At 43.7% G+C, this 20800-nt stretch overlaps 1 protein-coding gene across 11 annotated transcripts in view; it reads left to right on the plus strand.

Moving 5' to 3' along the window:
- The window catches only part of KMT2A (lysine methyltransferase 2A), an 88340-nt gene that overhangs the window by 26155 nt on the left and 41385 nt on the right, over nt 1-20800 (plus strand). For 8 of the 11 annotated variants that reach the window (XM_070078958.1, XM_070078952.1, XM_070078968.1 and 5 more), the window contains 4 exons: nt 10273-10342; nt 13914-16567; nt 18005-18182; nt 19362-19596. In XM_070078958.1, coding sequence (XP_069935059.1) covers nt 10273-10342; nt 13914-16567; nt 18005-18182; nt 19362-19596 — 3137 coding nt within the window. The remainder of the gene's footprint in view (nt 1-10272; nt 10343-13913; nt 16568-18004; nt 18183-19361; nt 19597-20800) is intronic. The other 3 variants (XM_070078998.1, XM_070079002.1, XM_070079005.1) reach the window with 1 other exon arrangement.

Here is a 20800-nt window from a genome sequence, read left to right on the forward strand (position 1 = left end):
CTCATTCTACTCATCTGTTTTGACAGACCAGCAGCCATTGAAGAAAGACATTGCTTTTTGTATCTGTCTTCATCTCTTAACCTGGTAATAGCCTCACTTGTATTTTAATGAATGAGTGAATTGGTTTAGTCTGAATCTCTCAACCTGTAGCATTCTCCTGAAGCACTTTTCTGAAATCTTTTTAAGAAGTATTTTTGGTGGCGCTGTGGCTCACTTGGCTAATCCTCTGCCTGTGGCGCCAGCACCCCGGCTTCTAGTCCCAGTTGGGGCGCTGGATTCTGTCCCGGTTGCTCCTCTTCCAGTCCAGCTCTCTGCTGTGGTCCGGAAGGGCAGAGGAGGAAGGCTCAAGTTCTTGGGCTCCTACACCTGCATGGGAGACCTGGAGGAAGTACCTGGCTCCTGGCTTCAGATTGGCGCAGCACTGGCCGTAGCGGCCATTAGGGGAGTGAACCTACAGAAGGAAGACCTTTCTCTCTCTCTCTCACTGTCTATAACTCTGTTTCTCTCTCTCTCTCTCTCTCACTGTCTGACTGCCTGGCAAAAAAATTAAAAAAAAAAATAAGTATTTTTAATTGACAGATTATAATTGTGCATATTCCTGGGACTTAATGTGATGTTTTGGTGTATATACTGTAGAAGGATTCAATCAAGCTAATTAACATATCTATCACCTTGCCAACTTATCATTTTTTGGTGCTGAGAATGTTAAAAATTTATTTTTAGCAGTTTTATTTCAGTTTTTAAGAAGATTTATTTTTTTATTTGAAAGAGTTACACAGAGAGAAGGAGAGGCAGAGAGAAGTCTCATCTGCTGGTTTACTCCTCAACTGGCTGCAATAGCCAGAGCCATGCTGATCCAAAACCAGGAGCCAGGAGCTTCCTCCAGGTCTCCCACATGGGTACAGGGTCCCAAGGACTTGGGCCATCTTCTACTGCTTTCCCAGGCCATAGCAGAGAGCTGGATAGGAAGTGGAGCAGCTGGGACTCTAACTGGCGCCCATATGGGATGCCAGCACCACAAGTGGCCGCTTTACCAGCTACACCAGGCCCCCAGTTTTTTTTTTTTAAGATTTTTTTTTTGAAAGGCAGAGTTACAAAAAGAGGAGGAGGAGAGAGAGTAAGAGAGATCTTCCATCTGCTAGTTCACTCCCCAGATGGCCACAATGGCCAGGATTAGGCTAGGCTGAAGCCAGGAACCAGGAGCTTCATCTGGGTCTCCTACATGGGTGAAGGGGTCCAAGCACTTGGGCCTTCTTCCACTGCTTTCCCAGGTGCATTAGCAGGGAGCTGGATTGGAATTAGAACAGCCAGGACATGAACCAGTGCCCATGTGGGATGCTGGCATTGCAGGCATCAGCGTCACCCACTAGGTCACAACGATGGCCCCAGCATTCAAGTTTTTGATGATAGCCATTCTTTTTTTATTTTTATTTTTTTAAGATTTATTTATTTATTTGAAAGTCAGAGTTACACAGAGAGGAGAGGCAGAAAGAGAGGTCCTCCATCTGATGATTGACTCCCCAGTTGGCCACAACAGCCAGAGTTGCGCCGATCTGAAGCCAGGAGCCAGGAGCTTCTTCCAGTCTACTACATGGGTGCAGGAGCCCAAACCCTTGGGCCATCTTCTACTGCTTTCCCAGGCCATAGCAAAGAGCTGGATTGGAAGTGGAGCAGCCAGGTCTCAAATCGGCACCCTTATGGCATGCCAGCGCTTCAGGCCAGGGCGTTAACCCACTGTGCCATAGCTTTTTTTTTTTTTTTAATATTTATTTATTTGAAAGGCAGAGTCAGAGAGAGAGAGAGGTCTTTCATCTACTGGTTCACTCCCCAAATAGCTGCAACAGCCGTAGCTGCGCTGATCAGAAGCCAGGCACTAGGAACTTCCTCCAGGTCTCCCACGTGGGTGCAGGGGCATCTTCCACTGCTTTTCCAGGCTTATTAGCAGGGAATTGGATCAGAAGCAGAGCAGCTGGGACTTGAACCTGCATGTGTATGGGATGCCAGCACTGCAGGCGGCGGCTTTATGGTGGCTATACCACAGCGCTGACCACTGATAATAGTATTCTAACAGGTGTAAGGTGTTATCCCGTAGTGGTTTTAGTTTGCTCTCTCTAAGTGTTCTTAAAAGGAAGAATCATTTTGCCTCATTCTTTGGAGTCTACTAGTATTTGCTACTACAATGCTATTACAATAGGTATTTAATATTTTTAAGTAGTTAGTGTATTACATTCCCTTTATTTTCATTATACGGACATTTATTGCATGCCAATTTATGCCAGATACTAGGAATACAAATATGAATAAGGGAACTGTCTCTATCTTCAAACAGTACACATGTAAGGAAGGAAACAACCGTGTAAATACATTTTTTAAAAAATCTCTTAGCCAAATTATGTGTGCCTGTCTTTAAAATGCAACATCAAGACCTTGGTATCTTAGACTTTGTTGCAGTAGACACAAGGGAAATGTGCCAGCAGAAGTGATGGTGATGGATAACTGGAATAAATTCCCAAAGGGGATGTGTCACGTTTTTTTAACTCTAGTTGCCAAGGTGCACAATTTGCTTCCTGGCTGTTTCTTTGACTTTAGTTGTTCTTAGTAGTTGATTCATTGAAATTAGTGTTATGATTGAAAGAATCTGAATTTTTTAACTCTCAAGACTTCAGGTTTTAGAGGCAGAAGCATGCTAAGATACGGTTGCTAAAGGGTATTCTTGAGTTACCTACCACTTAATTAAGTACTCCGAGGAGCTTTGAAGTCTCTTACTAGAAGAGAAAAGAGAAGGACCTGAGCAGTCATCCTGGGCTTGTTCATCTAAGGCCAGCAGTGGCCGGGCTTGTTAATAGAGGCAGCTTCGAAGTAGTTTTGAACTCCCACCTTGGCCTGGCAGTTGAAGAACGCTAGGTGGGTGAGTTTTCCTCTGACTATGATAAATTAGGAAGGATCTAAGGGAGGAACTAAAAGCTGTGCATCTCATTTATTTATTGTTTCTTTGAAAAGCTGAGAGACAGGCCGGCGCCATGGCTCACTTGGTTAAACCTATGGCGCCGGGATCCCATATGGGCGCCAGGTTCTAGTCCCAGTTGCTCCTCTTCCAGTCCAGCTCTCTGCTGTGGCCCAGGAAGGCAGTGGAGGATGGCCCGGATGCTTGGGACCCTGCACCCACATGGGAGACCAGGAGGAAGCACCTGGCTCCTGGCTTCAGATTGGTGCAGCGCGCCGGCTGTAGCAGCCATTTGTGGGGGTGTACCAACGGAAGGAAGACCTTTCTCTCTGTCTCTCACTAACTCTGTCAAATAAATTAAAAAAAAAAAAAAAAGCTGAGAGACAAAGAGAGAAAGATATGCCATCCACTGGCTCACTCCTCAAATACCTGGAACAGCTGGGGCTAGGCCAAGCCAAAGCCAGAAGCCAGGAACTCAATTCAGATCTTCCATGTGGGTAGCAGGGATCCAAATACTGAGCCATCACTTGTTGCCTCCCAAAGTGCACACTGGCAGGAAGCTTGAATTGGGAGTAGAGCCAGGACTTGAACCTAGACACTCCAATATGGGATGTGGGTGTCTTAACCCCTATGCCCAACGCCAGTCCTGTGTATTTTAGCTGAAATAGGGAGGAAAGAGTGCTGAGGTTTATCAGCTGAAAATTTATCAGATCAGTGGCATAGGAACTGTTGGCACATCTAATCACTGCAGATGAGTTAGATCTCAGGTACCTAAATTAACCCTGGAATGGTATCTGATGACAATAATGAGGGATGGAAAAATATATTGCCATCCTTTGGAGCTTGGAAATTTTTTGAATATTTCTCCATTAATCAAATAATAATGTAGGAAGAAAAAGGAACTATTCTAAAATTTAAGCAAATTTTTAATTGCAAATTATGAATTACATAGTATTTTATCCTTTAGTGACATTTTCATGAGAGTGTTGGTTTTTGAAAGGAGAACTGGGGGCTGGCAGTATGGCACAGTGGGTTAACACCTGGCCTGAAGCACCGGCATCCTACATGGACGCCGGTTCTAGCCCTGGCTGCTCCACTTCCCGTCCAGCTCCCTGCTATGGCCTGAGAAAGCAGTAGAAGATGGCCCAAGTCCTTGGGCCCCTGCACCCATGTGGGAGACCTGGAGGAAGCTCCTGGCTCCTGGCTTCGGATGGGCACAGCTCTGGCCAAGTGGGGAGTGAGCCATCAGATGGAGGACCTCTCTCTCTCTCTCTCTCTCTCTCTCTCTCTCTCTCTCTCTTTCTCTCTCTCTCTGCCTCTCCTCTCTGTGTAACTCTGACTTTCAAATAAATAAATAAATCTTTAAAAAAAAAAAGCCAGTTTCACAGCCCTTGTCTTTTCTCTTGAAGGACAGTACTTTAAAAAAAAGAAAGAAAGAAAGAAAAAGAAAGAAAGGAAGGCTGAAGTTGTGCACCTGCCTGCCTTTGCCTTAGACTCTTAGGAGCAGAAATCATATCTTTCTCTATTTTGCATCTGAACCATATAGCCCTGGACAAGCATGTGAATGTTTTTAGAATGAACAACTAAATGAAACATTGCTGTGTTTAAAAAGTTGTTGTAGCACATAGTTTGCAATATAGAATTTCATATTTTTTCTAAAATGTTTTCATTATCTTTTATTTGTAACATTATTGTTTTTAATGCTTATTTTGGGTTCATTTAGTTCTCTTGTGAGAAAATATTCCTATTGCTTCAACACTTACAAATATAATTAGCCACCAAGAAAATAAAATTCTTCCACTAAAATAAAAATTCAGGGGGCCCGTGTTGAGGTGCAGCAGGATAAACCAGCACTTGTGCCAGCACCTGTGTTGGAGTACTGCTGCTCCATTTCCGATCTAGCTCCTCCTGGTGCAGCTGGGAGGACAGTGAATGATGCCACAAGTGCTTGGACCCCTGCCACCCACATAGTTCAGCCCTGACCCAGCCTCTGCTGTTGTGACCATCTGGGGAGTGAGCCAGCAGATGGAAGACCTCTCTCTCTCTCTTTCTTTGTCATTCTTTCAGATAAATAAGTAAACAAATATTTTAAAAATAAAACAAATTCTATATGTTAAGATATTTATGAATAAAGTAAATTTACTAAAGGTATGCTTCAAAGTTTTCAAAATATTTGTTACCCTAGAGTTATGGGTAGGGGTAATAAAGAAATTCTACATGTTTATTATTTTGTAATTAGATTTCACTTAGGAATTGACATTAGGTAGCTTAATTTGCTCTCTTTATCACTGGAAGCCAAATATAATTTAAAACTGTTTTACAGAGCTTCACTTGGCAAAGGCATTTTCTTATCTTTGGAGGTAAGAAAATGCTCAAATCTTGGCATTCTAGTCTCCAGGACATCGTTGTGTGGAAGGAGCAGCCTTCATGGCTCTTGCCCATGCTCTGCCTTGGAATGCTGCGCTCACCAGAGAAGGCCATGTGATGAATGTCTATCTGGGCCCAGTTCCCAGGAGCCTTGGGTCATGTGTGTCATGTCTTCTGTACCGCCTCTCTTCAGGGCTGTCCAGGCTTATGATGCCACGGTGCCAAACATGGATTTAATTGCAGTTCCTTTTGTTGTCTTTTTGTAGATATATTGCTTCCATCTTTTGATTTCGAGGCAAGTCTGAATCCTTGTGAAGTCAACACGGTCACCCTGTTTGCATCCTCTAAGGACCCCATGTGTTTAAAGAGCTGATGGGGCCAGCTGAGGAGCCTGTGGCTGATGATGGTGCAGTGTGTAGATGACAGTGCAGTGTGTAGATGACAGTGCAGTGTGTAGATGACGGTGCAGTGTGTAGATGGCAGTGCAGTGTGTAGATGACAAGGCAGTGTGTAGATGATGGTGCAGTGTGTAGATGACAGTGCAGTGTGTAGATGACGGTTCAGTGTGTAGATGATGGTGCAGTGTGTAGATGACAGTGCAGTGTGTAGATGATGGTGTAGTGTGTAGATGACGGTGCAGTGTGTAGATGACGGTGCAGTGTGTAGATGACAGTGCAGTGTGTAGATGACGGTGCAGTGTGTAGACGGTAGTGTAGTGTGTAGATGACGGTGCAGTGTGTAGATGACGGTGCAGTGTGTAGATGATGGTGCAGTGTGTAGATGACGGTGCAGTGTGTAGATGACAGTGCAGTGTGTAAAACAAGCAGCACTTTTTCTGCAGCTCACTCTTGCAGTATTCTCTTCCAGTGCTTTCTCGACTTGGCTTCCTTTAGATTTTTTTTTTCTACATCGCTTTCATAGAATTAGAAATTCAGAGTTAGAAGACTAGAGCCGTGTAATAGAACAATGACATCTTTTGTTTCTGGCTAAGCTGTCTGGGTCTTTAAACAATGGGAACTTATATTTTAAAGTGTGCTTCAATAAGTCAACCCATATCTCAAGTGTAAAGAAACACGTTGGGTGGAAGTGTAATCCTTGTTGACCGCCAATTGTTTTTCTTTCTTTATTCCAAAAAAAAAAAAAAAAAAAACAAAAAAAAAAACACACACACACAAAAAAAACAAAAAACCACACACACAGAAGAAAAGCAAGAAGAAAAGCAAGTTCGTACTTCCTGTCCCCTGGGAAAGTACTTGGACTCTTTACGTTGTTGCTGGACAGCTCGGTGCTGCTGTGCTGTTTTGAAGTATACTGCAGGAAGGAGTGTATGCACAGTGATGTTCTGTGAAAGTCTGAGAGTAGAAAGAAACCCATTAAGGTTGCTGATAATGAACAAAGTGGTGTGGGTCTCTTATATTTCTTTTGAAGATCAATAACTTTTCTTCATCTATTGGTTACCTGTTAGTTATTGTAAGTATAGTTGGTTTGAACTGTCTGTTACTACAACACCTGGAGTACAAGTTCCTGCATTTAATAATGTAGTCCCCTGGTAAGTGCTGGAAAATCTCCAGATGTCTTCAAAAAAGTATAGATTAGCCAGTTGTTCAGTGCAGATAATACAAGAAGAGAATGAATTAGAAACTTGAGGCCGGCGCCGCGGCTCAATAGGCTAATCCTCCACCTAGCAGCGCCGGCACACTGGGTTCTAGTCCCGGTTGGGGCGCCCGATTCTGTCCCAGTTGCCCCTCTTCCAGGCCAGCTCTCTGCTGTGGCCCGGGAGTGCAGTGGAGGATGGCCCAAGTGCTTGGGCCCTGCACCCCATGAGAGACCAGGATAAGTACCTGGCTCCTGCCTTCGGATCAGCGTGGTACGCCGGCCGCAGCGCGCCGGCTGCGGTGGCCATTGGAGGGTGAACCAACGGCAAAAGGAAGACCTTTCTCTCTGTCTCTCTCTCTCTCACTGTCCACTCTGCCTGTCAAAAAACAAAAACAAAAACAAAACAAAACTTGAAGGATCTGAAAATGGCTATCATGTTGCCTTAATAGTGGCTGAAAGAATGGCAATTTTTCTACGATAAATGATTTATTTGGTTCTTTCAGGTATTTCTTTATAGTTTTAAGTTACAGCTATTAAGATAGGAAGATCATTTGGCCTTTCGGAGCTCAGTCTCTTCAACCACAATAAGATCCACTGTATGTGTGTTGCCTAATAGTTTTCCAAGTGATTCTGCATAAATCATTTCATTTACTCTTCACGATGTTCCAGTAAATAAACAGAGAAATAAATGACCCAAGTTACGTAGCCTGAGAGTGCTGGGCAGAACTGAAACCCTACATGAGCTCTTCTACCCGCTGCTGGTGTCACTGACATCACAACTGACAAATGACAGGAATGGACCGCGCCCACCCCCCCCAATTCTAAAATTCTATGATTTGGGGGATTTGAGTGTTTTGTTTTTCTTTCAGCACTTGAGGTAATTAGGCAATGGCCTAATTTATTTCTCAAAATATGTTTTTGAGTTACTTTTTTAAACATTTTTTTGGCTGAAAGTATATTTTTTAAAATTTACAATATGGAATTTCCATTATTGTGTAAGATTTGGGATTAATTTGGCTCTTGTAAGTTTTGGTTTCTTTTTTGGTAATGTTGCAGTCTACAAGTGTCAACCTTGAGAGTCATTTCAGAAATGTATTTTGGGTCAAGTTTCACAATGTCCTAGGCTATGTCCTGACTTAAGAAGAAGAGAAAAGTTTTTCTTTTCTTTTTAAGAACTACTTATTTATTTGAAAGGCAGAGTGACAGAAGAGACAGAGAGATCTTCCATCTGCTGGTTCACTTCCCAAATGGCCCCAGCAACTGGGGCTGGGCCAGGCTGAAGCCAGAAGCCAGGAACTCCATCCAGGTCTCCACATGGGCAATAGGGGCCAAGCTTTTGAGCCACCTTCTGCTGCTTTCTCAGACACATTAACTGGATCAGAAGCAGAGCACCCAGGACTCGAACCACACTCCAGTAATGCCAGCTTTGCAAGCAGAGGCTTAAACTACTGTACCAAAATGCTATGCCTCCCCCCTTTTAAATGTTTTAATTTATTTTATTTATTTGATAGGCTGAGCAACAGATAGTTATGTTCACAATAAGGATTTTAATTTTTTAAGGTAAAATAATTTAAAGTTTTATTTTAAACGTGGTGATGATGGAGCCGGTACTGTGGCACACAGCAGGTTAAGCTACCAACTGCAACACCAGCATCCCATATGGGCGCCAGATCGTGTCCCAGCTGCTCCATTTCTGATCCAGCTCCCTGCTAATGTGCCTGGGAAAATAGTGGAAGGTTGCCCAAATACTTGGGCCCCTGCACACTCATGTGGGAGACCTGGAAGAAGCTCCTGGCTCCTGACTTCGGCCTAGCCATTGGGGAGTGAACCAGTAGGTGGAATATCTCTTGCTCTCTGTCTCTTTCTCTCTCTGTAACTCTGCCTTTCCAATAAAATAACTAAATCTTTTAAAAAATAGTAAATTTAGTGTTGAAAGAAGAAACTGTAAAAAATTTACATCCTTTAGTTTATATTCCTTAAACTTAGATTTAACACATTCTTAGCATTGTAATCCATTTTTTAATAAATCTCTTTAAAGTGAATTTCAGCTTTTTCTTAAGTAGTTCAACATTTCAATCTTAATAATGTCAGAACAGAAATTTTTTTAGATTTTAGTAAGAAGTATCAGTTGCATAGCTTGCCAAGGCTTGAACCCAAAATTGTGCTCCTTAAAGACATTCACATTTAGGAGATGATGTTACCAATTTGTCTACATCATGACATGTATCATTTAATATATTCCTGGTTGAAAGTGGTTAAACATTTGACAGCCAACTGACTGGGCAGACGGCTGTGTAGCAGAGAAGCCACCATTTTGTCCGCTCCATGCACTGTTAGATCCTGAGTGGAAAGTTAATGGACTGTGATCATGGGACCTTAGTTCGAGACTTTTCAGTGGAAGCTGGAGGTACAGGAAGGTCTGTTCATCACTCCTTGATTTGTTTTTGTTTTCTGTGGAGTTTGTTTCTGACATCTGAAATTCTCTCGCTGTCTCTCTGGGAAGAACTCAGCCTCAGGAATCAGTGAATGTCTCATAGTCAGTCTGTTTCCGTAGGTGGTCTAGCTTGAGAACTTGAGCAACGTAGATTCAGTGACTCCTTAGCATATTTTTAAAGGGCAGGTTAAAAGTTAGAGGTAAGGAAAAGTCTGGCTTTTTGTCTCTTGCAAGTATAAATGAAAATGAGATGTTGCTGTAAGTTCCTAGTGACAGGATTTCCCCCTGCATGTGGTCAGTCCTTGGTCCCTCTCACAAATGCTGCTGCCCACCATTAAGTCTCTTATCACAGGGCGTTTTAAAACAGTGCCATAAAATGCACGTTGAGAATCTCTGGATCTCAAATGTACAGAAATCACACCTAAATGTCAATTCCTGAGTTAAGGAACTGACGATTATGGCACTTTCAGTCTCTGTTAATATTTAGTAGGTAAGAGATTATGATGTTATTTATGTTATTCCTTATGTGTCTGTAGAGTGAAATACTTACTGAAAAGTGTTTGTTTTGTTTTATTGGGGCTGTATATTTCTATCATTATACTGATTGCTTACCTGAATTAAAGTCACCCTTTAATTGTTTTGGGCTGTATCTATCGTTTGAGATTCAGGACTGTCCCCTGGGTGTTATGCACCGAAGATGACTTTTCAGTGCATTGTCCAGTGACTGCCAGCTCCTGTTTGTCTGAAATGAAGCTGCATGGCTGGGCCCATTTCATTTAATTATTGGTTATTTTCTAGTATCCATTTGAATGATTAATAAAATAGAGGTTAATTTTCAAAATTCGTTTGTGCCTCCTCTGGGTGTTTCTTTGGGATATGTTCACATTCATGTTTTTGCTTCTGATTTTAAAATAATTTTCCTTTGTTGTAGGATGAGCAGTTCTTAGGTTTTGGCTCAGATGAAGAAGTCAGAGTGCGAAGCCCCACAAGGTCTCCTTCAGGTATGGCCGATTAAGCACACGGTGCCTTTCAGTTTTGTTTGTTAGGAGAGTGTGGCTTCCCCGTGCCGTCTTTGCATGTCAAGGGTGACCTACAATACTGGAGATAGGACATGGCTTGTGACCTAGATGTCTTTATGTGACACTTCTCTGTCAGGCCACATTTGCTTTATTCTTTAGTATGCTTCTTCTGGGAGGTACCTGGGGCATGGGAGGTAAGTTTCCAAGGAATGATTTGGAAACCAGGCAGGCAAACTAAAGACCACCTGTTTGGAGCATCCTCAGATTCATGTATGCCTTTGGGAATAATTTAGCTTTTGTTTCTCACAGATGAAATTTAATCTACTGTTATCAAAGAACTAAAGATAAAGTATTAGCACTATATGAAACCGTTTCACCTGATCCTTGAAAGGCTGTGCTAAAGAACAAAAAACATTACATGACATGTTTCCATTTATTAGCAGTAGTTGTCATTGTTCCCACAACAGAATATCTAAAAATTCTAGATTTTTAAGGAAGATTTATTTATTTATTTGAAAGTCAGAGTTTTTTGAGGGGGATCTTCCTCCTACTGTTTTACTCCCCAGATGGCCGCAATGGCCAGGGCTGGGCCAGGCAGGAGCCAAGAGCCAGGAACTTTATCTGAGTCTCCCACACAGATGGCAGGGACCTACATATACTTGAGCTATAGTCTATTGCTTTTCCCAAGCCATTAGCAAGGAGCTGGATCAGAAGTTTGAAGCAGCAGGACATGAACCATTGTCCCTGTGGGACACTAGCATCAGTGGTGGCAGCTTTACTCATTATGTCAGAGCGCCAGCCCTTAGAAATTTTAGACTTACAAGCAGTTTCCTAAGAGAAGGTTCTTGGGACTGGCACTGTGGCATAGCTGACAAAGCTGCCAGCTGCTGTGCCAGCATCCCATAAGGGTGCCAGTTTGAGTCCTGACTGCTCCACTTCACATCCAGCAGCCTGCTAATGTGCCTGGGAAAACAGCAGAAGATGGCCCAAGTCCTTGGGCCCCTACACTCATGTAGGGGACCCTGAAGCTCCAGGCTCCTAGCTTTGGATCAGCTCACCTCTGGCCATTGTGGCCATTTGGGGAGTGAACCTATATGGATGAAAGATCTCTCTCTCTACCTCTCTGTAACTCTGCTTTTCAAATAAATAAATAATCTTCTTTTTTAAAGAGAAGATTCTCAGCAGAAATAATATTTAGTGGCTTGCAGAAATCAGTACTCTGTAGGAGAAAGCTGAAGACCCTTGGATGAGAAATACATTCCCCAACTTCACTGCCATCCTGACTTCTGATACAGTTTTTGGCTTCATGTGGATAGACACTGTAGTTAAATGTGATGTTAGCATCTGGGTCTCATTTAAGAGTCAGCATATGTTGTACAGTAATCTAATTCAAACAACCAAGTTGATAGTTTTCTCAAGTGCTGGTGGCATTGCCATTTCAGTGGGAAGGTAGTATCCAGTGGTTAGCCAGTTATCAGTATTATTTACACAGTAGCAATATTTTCTCTTTCTCTCTCTTTTTAAAATTATGTATTTGAAAGTCAGAGTTACAGAGAGAGAGAGTGAGTGAGAGAGAGAGAGAGAGAGATCTTACATCCGCTGGTTCACTCCCCAGGTGGATGCAACAGCCAAGATTAGGCCAGGCCAAAGCCAGGAGCTTTATCCGCATGTCCCACATGGATGGTAGAGGTCCAAGCACTTGGGCCATATCCTGCTGCTTTTCTCAGGTCATTAACAGGAAGCTGGATCACAAGTGGAGAAGCTAGGAAGCAAATCAGCACCCATGTGGGATGCTGGTGCCGTAGGAAGTAGCTTCACATGCTATACCACAACGCCAGCCCCAGGAGCAATATTCTCTTTAAGATGTGATGAAATGTTAAAAATTCATATTAGGAAAGGGATTTGTGGCATCATCTGGCCTAGTCCTTCATTTACAGTTGACAGAGTAGGCCTAGAAAGTACATGATGAACAACTATTTATAACCAGTTGGTGAGTCCTTTGGATGTGCTGTGGATTAGGGAAGTCAGCAGCAGAGCGGACAGTACTCTCTGCTGAGCTGTTTCTATTTTTCTACTTATCTATGTAAAGCTTCTTTGGAAAGTAAGATAGACGAGAGTTTCAGAATTGATAAAGCTTTCTGAGTGGTCAGGTTCAAGTCTACCACATTTATATAGAATCTTATGTACTTCTGGGCAGGAGTTTTATTTTGTTAATCCACAACTCTTTCATGATGGTTTCCTCTTTTCTCTTGGCTGTCAGTCTACCTTGAATGTTGTCTTGTTTTCTAAAAAGCTATCTGGATATGACTCATTATTTAGGAAATGAAACAGTTTCTCTCATGTCTGTTAATCCATTATCTTTGTTTTGGTTAACATGCTTGTATATTGAGAATGGACTTGTGAATCCTTAACTTAAGGGAAATCTCATAAGTTAATTTGTGAGGAATGCATTTATATTTAGAAAACTCAACAGTAAGACCTTTGTTGATTTCTGTTCTGTTAGAAAGTGGTTCTATAGTGAAAGTGTTCATTATAATGGCATAAATCTCTTTTGGTGCCTATTATGGGAGGTTTTAGACTTAGAAGAATGTTGTCATATAAAACATGCAAAGTCAAGAAGGAAGAGGAGATATGATAAAATTGGCAACTCTTAATACATTTTTAAGAATACAGGTTTATGTAAGTATTAGAGATATTCTCTTTCTCATATCCCTTGGTAAGTAGCAAATTGAGCTAATTTATGAATCAGCAAATTCCTTTTATTCAGAATGAAAGAAATCTGATTTAATAAGTTGTTGGTTTGCTGTTGACGTTATTTAAGGTTAAATCTTTTTGTAACTTGTGACTAACTAGTTAAAGAACTCCAAATAGGAGAGTAGATTAATAGACACCTCCTTATGTCTCTTCACTGGTTTGTTTTCAAATGCCTCAGAGTTCAGACCTTATTCTGACATCTCATGAGTGAATGTTTTTTATTCAGTAAAACTTTATTGGTTTACCTTGGCAAAATAGACAGCAAATATAGGACTCTGAGTACCCAGGGGCTTTTTCCTATGAAAGTGCATTGTTGATTGACGAACACCTTCTTCAAATTCATTTGAAACCAAAATTCTGAATTGAAAACATGGTGTGACTTCTTTGAAACGTGTTCTTTAATGTTGGGCTTAGTGGCTAGGACATGGAGAGGTGTTACAAATTTCTTTTTTCCTTACAATTCTTTTAAATTTAGGGAAAAATATTTCTTGCTCTCCTAAAGTTGTAGGAAAATCAGTTTTATAGATTAATTGTTCAGTTGAAAACCTCTCATTATTATCTTGATGTTTGCATCAAAAAATAATTAAATGTTCTTTCAGGTGAAATTTTTTTTTTTTACTTCTTTGAGGCAGCTTTTTTTGGTGAAAAGAAACTAAGCACAATTAAGGTATTTGATTGGCTCAATAGACCCAAGTTGAGTTCAGTACAAAATGGCCTGTACTAAATGATATTCAGCTTAGTTAAGACCTGCACTGCACGGCTAAATATATGCTCTTCATTGTTTAATTTCTATACGCAGTTAAAACTAGTCCTCGAAAACCTCGCGGGAGACCTAGAAGTGGCTCTGACCGAAATTCAGCTATCCTCTCAGACTCATCTGTGTTTTCCCCTCTCAATAAACCAGAGACCAAATCTGGAGATAAGATCAAGAAGAAAGATTCCAAAAGCATAGAAAAGAAGCGAGGAAGACCTCCCACTTTCACTGGAGTAAAAATCAAAATAACACACGGAAAGGACATTGCAGAGTTACCAAAGGAAAGCAAAGAAGAGAGCCTGAAAACAATCAAACGGACGCCTTCTGCCACATTTCAGCAAGCCACAAAGATAAAAAAATTAAGAGCAGGTAAACTCTCTCCTCTCAAGTCTAAGTTTAAGACAGGGAAGCTTCAAATAGGAAGGAAGGGGGTCCAAATTGTCCGGCGGCGAGGAAGGCCCCCGTCAACAGAAAGGATAAAGACCCCTTCGGGTCTCCTCATTAATTCTGAACTGGAAAAGCCCCAGAAGGTCCGCAAAGACAAAGAAGGAACACCTCCGCTCGCCAGAGAGGACAAGGCGGTGGTCAGGCAGAGCCCTCGAAGGATTAAGCCAGTCAGGATTATTCCTTCTTCCAAAAGGACAGATGCAACAATTGCTAAGCAACTCCTGCAGAGGGCAAAAAAAGGGGCTCAAAAGAAAATTGAAAAAGAAGCAGCTCAGCTGCAAGGAAGAAAGGTGAAGACGCAGGTCAAGAACATTCGGCAGTTCATCATGCCAGTCGTCAGCGCCATCTCCTCACGCATCATCAAAACGCCTCGGCGGTTCATCGAGGATGAGGATTACGACCCTCCAATTAAAATCGCCCGACTGGAGTCTACACCCAACAGCAGGTTCAGCGCCACGTCCTGTGGATCTTCTGAGAAATCCAGCGCAGCTTCTCAGCACTCCTCTCAGGTGTCTTCAGACTCCTCCCGATCCAGCAGCCCCAGCGTCGATACCTCCACGGATTCTCAGGCCTCTGAGGAGATCCAGGGTCTTCCCGAAGAGCGGAGTGAGACCCCTGAAGTCCATACTCCACTGCCCATTTCCCAGTCCCCAGAAACCGAGAGCAACGACAGGAGGAGCCGAAGGTATTCGGTCTCGGAGAGGAGCTTCGGATCTAGAGCCACTAAAAAGCTGTCAACTCTACAAAGTGCCCCCCAGCAGCAGACCTCCTCCTCGCCCCCTCCCCCGCTGCTTACTCCACCCCCGCCACTGCAGCCGGCCCCCAGCATCTCTGACCACACACCGTGGCTCATGCCTCCAACAATCCCCTTAGCCTCACCGTTTTTGCCTGCTTCTGCTGCGCCCATGCAAGGGAAGCGAAAATCTATTTTGCGAGAACCAACATTTAGGTGGACTTCTTTGAAGCATTCTAGGTCAGAGCCGCAGTACTTTTCCTCAGCAAAGTATGCCAAAGAAGGGCTTATCCGCAAACCAATATTTGATAACTTCCGACCCCCTCCACTCACTCCCGAGGATGTCGGCTTCGCGTCTGGTTTTTCTGCATCTGGTACTGCTGCCTCAGCCCGACTGTTTTCGCCACTCCATTCCGGAACAAGGTTTGATATGCACAAAAGGAGCCCTCTTCTGAGAGCTCCAAGATTTACTCCAAGCGAGGCTCACTCTAGAATATTTGAGTCTGTAACCTTGCCTAGTAATCGAACTTCTGCTGGAACATCTTCTTCAGGAGTATCTAATAGAAAAAGGAAAAGAAAAGTGTTTAGTCCTATTCGATCTGAACCAAGATCTCCTTCTCACTCCATGAGGACAAGAAGTGGAAGGCTTAGCACTTCTGAGCTGTCACCTCTCACTCCCCCATCTTCTGTCTCTTCCTCGTTGAGCATTTCTGTTAGTCCTCTTGCCACTAGTGCCTTAAACCCGACTTTTACTTTTCCTTCTCATTCCCTGACTCAGTCTGGGGAATCTGCAGAGAAAAACCAGAGACCAAGGAAGCAGACTAGTGCTCCAGCAGAGCCATTCTCGTCAAGTAGTCCCACTCCTCTCTTCCCTTGGTTCACCCCAGGCTCTCAGACTGAAAGAGGGAGGAATAAAGACAAGGCCCCCGAGGAGCTGTCCAAAGATCGAGATGCTGACAAGAGCGTGGAGAAGGACAAGAGTAGAGAGAGAGACCGGGAGAGAGAAAAAGAGAATAAGCGGGAGTCAAGGAAAGAGAAGAGGAAGAAGGGGTCCGAGATTCAGAGTAGCTCTGCTTTGTATGCAGTGGGCAGGGTTTCCAAAGAGAAGGCTGCTGGTGAAGATGTTGGCACCTCCTCTTCTGCCAAAAAGGCCACAGGGCGGAAGAAGTCTTCATCACTCGATTCTGGGACTGATATTGCTGCTGTGACTCTTGGGGATACAACAGCTGTCAAAACCAAAATACTTATAAAGAAAGGGAGAGGAAATCTGGAAAAAAACAACTTGGACCTCGGCCCAACTGCCCCATCCCTGGAGAAGGAGAAAACCCTCTGCCTTTCCACTCCTTCCTCTAGCACTGTTAAACATTCCACTTCCTCCATAGGCTCCATGTTGGCTCAGGCAGACAAGCTTCCAATGACTGACAAGAGGGTTGCCAGCCTGCTAAAAAAGGCCAAAGCCCAGCTCTGCAAGATCGAGAAGAGTAAGAGTCTTAAGCAAACTGACCAGCCCAAAGCACAGGTACTCTCTTCCAACTTGCCTGTTAAAATCAACAGCTTATCAGACTCCTTCGATGAGCAAGTTTTAGGCTAAGCGTTTCAGTTACACTCAGTTATGGGAATCAGGAGAAGCCTGGTGAGGTGGTGCTATTAGCAGTGAGCCCTCAAGGACCGCTAGGGTTTTAGTGGATACATGTGAGTAAAGGGACAGGTGTGGCTGGAGCTGGGAAAGCATGAGCGTATGTGAGGAACAGTAGATAGCTGGACTGACCCACATGAGAGTGGTGAACCAAGGCCAAAAGGTGCACTGGGACCTTACTTACAGAGAATGCCAAGTAGTTTGAACCTCATGGCTTTGGAGTAGTGGAATCCAACTTCATTTTGAAGATACATTTTTATAGTCAAATCGTTTTTCTATCCCTGGTGAAACAGAAAACTGGAGGGGAGCATTCTCTTCCTCCTCTGAGTAGTGAGTGATCAGAGAGCAACCGATGCTAGTTGTTTGAAGAATACAGATGAGAAGCACTTAACCTTAAGCAGAACAGAAAAGCTATAAAATTGAGTTTGTTACAATGATGCCGGAGAGTTACAGAGAGAGAGAGAAACAGACAGAGATCTTCCATCCCCTGGTTTACTCCCCAGATGGCTGCAATGGCTGGTGCTGGGCCAAGCCGAAGCCAGGAGTCAGGAGCTTCTTCCAGGTCTCCCGCGTGGGTGGCAGGGGCCCACATACTCGGGCTATCATCCACTGCTTTCCCAGGTGCATTAGCAAGGAGCTGGATTGGACAGCAGCCAGGATGCAAACCTGTGCCCATATGGGATGCTGGCATTTCAAGCAGTGGCTTTACCTACTACTCCATGACAATGGCCCCTTGAATTTTTTAAAAAGATTCATTTATTTACTTGAAAGGCAGCATTACAGAGAGAGGGAGAGACAGACAGACAAATCTTCCATCTGCTGATTCACTCCCCAAGTGGCCGCAACTGCCAAGGCTGAGATAGGACGAATCCAGGAGCCAGTAGCTTCACACGGGCCTCCCACGTAGGTGCAGGGGCCGAAGTACTTGGACCGTCCTTCACTACTTTCCCAGGCACATTAGCAGGGAGCTGGATCAGAAGTAGGCAGCTGGGACTCTGACCGATGCCTATATGGGATGCTGGTGTTGGAGACAGTAGCTTAACCTGCTATGCCACAACACAGGCCCCTGCAGCTTGAATTTTGAGGGGAATTTTAAAGAAGTAGTGTAATTAAGAATAGAAGTTTAGTTGATTCTGTTTTTTGACTAGAGGGCTTTTTTGCTGCCAATTTTAAGACACAGAAGTAATTGACTTCTGTGTTATCGATCTGACTTATGATTCTATATCATGAGAATTGACCAAGCACACCTTGGTTTCATTCAATCGTATTTCTAACATATGTGGTTGTTATTGTTTGCTTTTTGGCTTGCCTGGTATGCAGGGTCAAGAAAGTGATTCATCAGAGACCTCTGTACGAGGTCCCCGTATTAAACACGTATGCAGAAGAGCTGCTGTTGCCCTTGGCCGAAAACGAGCTGTGTTTCCTGACGACATGCCCACCCTGAGTGCCTTACCTTGGGAAGAACGGGAGAAGATTTTGTCTTCCATGGGGAATGATGGTAAGTCGGGGGTCAGCCTTGGAGTCTGAGCAGACCTCTGGTTTGTTTGCTGATCATTCTGGAGGTGCCAACTAGGCACTTCATGGTTCGTCCAGGTCTTCCATAAAACATGGTGAGAGAGGATTAAATGCCTGAGGATTTTATTAGAGGAAGTGCCTGAGAATGAAAACGGGGACATGGCCAGGAAAGACTGGGGAGCTGTGGGACTGTGGTGTGAGTCTGGTTACTCCCGTGAAGGGGAGTAGGAAGGAAGGTTGGGGGAAGCCTTCCTTAGACTGCCATGAGGTGTATTGGAGGAGCCTTGTGTCTCCTGGGGTCGGCCTACCTTACTGTCCCTGCCGCACTGACTCGCTGCCCTAAAACAGCCCGTGGTAAGAATGGCCTGTCTGCATTGCTGGGTTTCAGAGCACAGCAGCAAGATCCTTGGTCAGTTGCACTTCCTGGAGTTGGACTGCTGTGAGGCACATTTTCATGGCTGCCATGTAGTTCTTTTTCTTTTTTCTTTTCTTTATCTCTCTCTCTCTCTCTCTCTCTTTTTTAAGATTTATCTTATTTATTTGAAAGGCAGAGTTACAGAGAGAGAGGGGGAGAGACAGTTAGAGAGACAGTGACCCATCTGTTGGTTCACTCCCCAGATGGTTGCAATGGCAAGGGCTGGGCCAGGCTGAAGCCTAGAGCTTCTTCCAGGTCTTCCACATGGGTTAACAGGGGCCCAAGCACTTGGGCCATCCTACACTGCTTTCTCAGGCACGTTAGCAAGGAGCTGGATCAGAAGTGGGGCAGCCAGGCCTCCAGCCAGTATCCATATGGGATGCCAGCATTACAGATGGAAGCTTAACCTGTTTTGCCACAGCGCTGGCCCCTGCCATGTAGTTCTTAAATGCTAGGTCGCTACTCGTGATGAATTGAGAGATTTACAAGCTTTAAATTCATATTCTTGAACTTGGTTTATACTGTTTGGTTTTCAAATTTGGATTTGAGCTTTCGTCATGACTGAGGTTATAGGCATTTTTAAACATTTAAATAGTTCTTTGAAACATATGCTGAATTCAACATATAAATATTTTCATTATAATGTATTCCATTTTTGGAGTCCCAATTAAAATGAGGTTTGAATGAATCTAGTGATGTGAAGGGATTAGCTGCTCCTTCAGAACTAATGGCACCTTTCCCTAACAGACAAGTCATCGATTGCTGGCTCAGAAGATGCTGAACCTCTTGCTCCCCCCATCAAACCGATTAAGCCTGTCACCAGAAACAAGGCACCTCAGGAACCTCCGGTAAAGAAAGGACGGCGATCGAGGCGGTGTGGGCAGTGTCCTGGCTGCCAGGTGCCTGAGGACTGTGGTGTTTGCACTAATTGCTTAGACAAGCCCAAGTTTGGTGGCCGTAACATAAAGAAGCAGTGCTGCAAGTGAGTGGTGTTGACCTCTCAACCTGGAGGTTGCTTATTTACCCCTGGTTTGTTGCAGAGATGCATCAGGAAGCTGAATGTGGTCATATCAGATCGCCTTTGAGTTGCACGATCAGCTGTAGGGTTGGATTCCATGATGTGACTGGATGTGGGTTGTGCTGAAGTAAGAATTGCTCTTGGGCAACACTTTCTAATTGAACATTCTGTGATCATGAACATGCACTATGTATGCCCAGTTTAGTATGGCAGCCGTTAGCCACATGTGGCACATGGTTAGTGCAACTAAGGAACTACGCCCTGTGTTTAATTTTAATTAACTTAAATAGCCACAGGTGACTAGTGACTACCATGTCAGTGCCATTCTAGAGCAGTTCTCCCTAAAACTTGACCATTGTGGGCATAACATTTCTTTACTCCTGCCTTTATGGCACTCAGGAGTCATTTGAGCCTGTCTTATGTAAATCTCCATGTTCTCTGACTTCTTAGACTATTTTCATGCTTATGGAATTTTTTGATATGAAATTTTTTTATTGCTCTACATTTCCCCCTTTTTAAATCAGTATTTGAGCAGGATTTTTTAAAGATTTATTTATTTGAAAGGCAGAGAGACAGAGAGAGAGATCTTCTATCCGCTGGGTCACTCCTCAAATGGCCACAATAGCCAGAGCTGGGCAGACGCAAAGCCAGGAACCAGGAGCTTCCTGCAGGTCTTCCACTTGGGTGGCAGGGGTCCAAGCACTTGAGCCATCTTCTGCTGCTTTCCCAGGCCATTAGCAGGGAGCTGGATTAGTAGTGGAGCAGCTGGGACTCAAACTGGTGCCCATATGGGATGCCCACATTGAAGGTGGCAGCTTTACCCACTATGCCATAGTGCTGGCTCCAAACATGCTTTTTTTAAAAAAAAAAAAAAAAAGTTTATGAATTTTTTTATTTGAAATACAGAGAGAGCAAAAGAGAGAAAAGAGAGACATATAGACAGACAGAGATCTTCCATCTGTTGGTTCATTTCCCAAATGTCTGCAAGAGCTGGGGCCGGGCCAAACCAAAGCCAGGAGCCTGGAATTCAGTCTGGGTCTTCCATATGGTGACAGTGACCCAAGTACACAGGTCTTTATCTGCAGCCTCCCGAGGTGCACATTTGTAGGAAACTAGAATCAGAAGTGGAGCCAGGACTTGAACTAGACACTCCAGTTTGGGATGTTGG

Source organism: Oryctolagus cuniculus, chromosome 1 (genome assembly GCF_964237555.1).
Source record: "Oryctolagus cuniculus chromosome 1, mOryCun1.1, whole genome shotgun sequence".
In the NCBI taxonomy this organism is placed as follows: Eukaryota; Metazoa; Chordata; class Mammalia; order Lagomorpha; family Leporidae; genus Oryctolagus; species Oryctolagus cuniculus.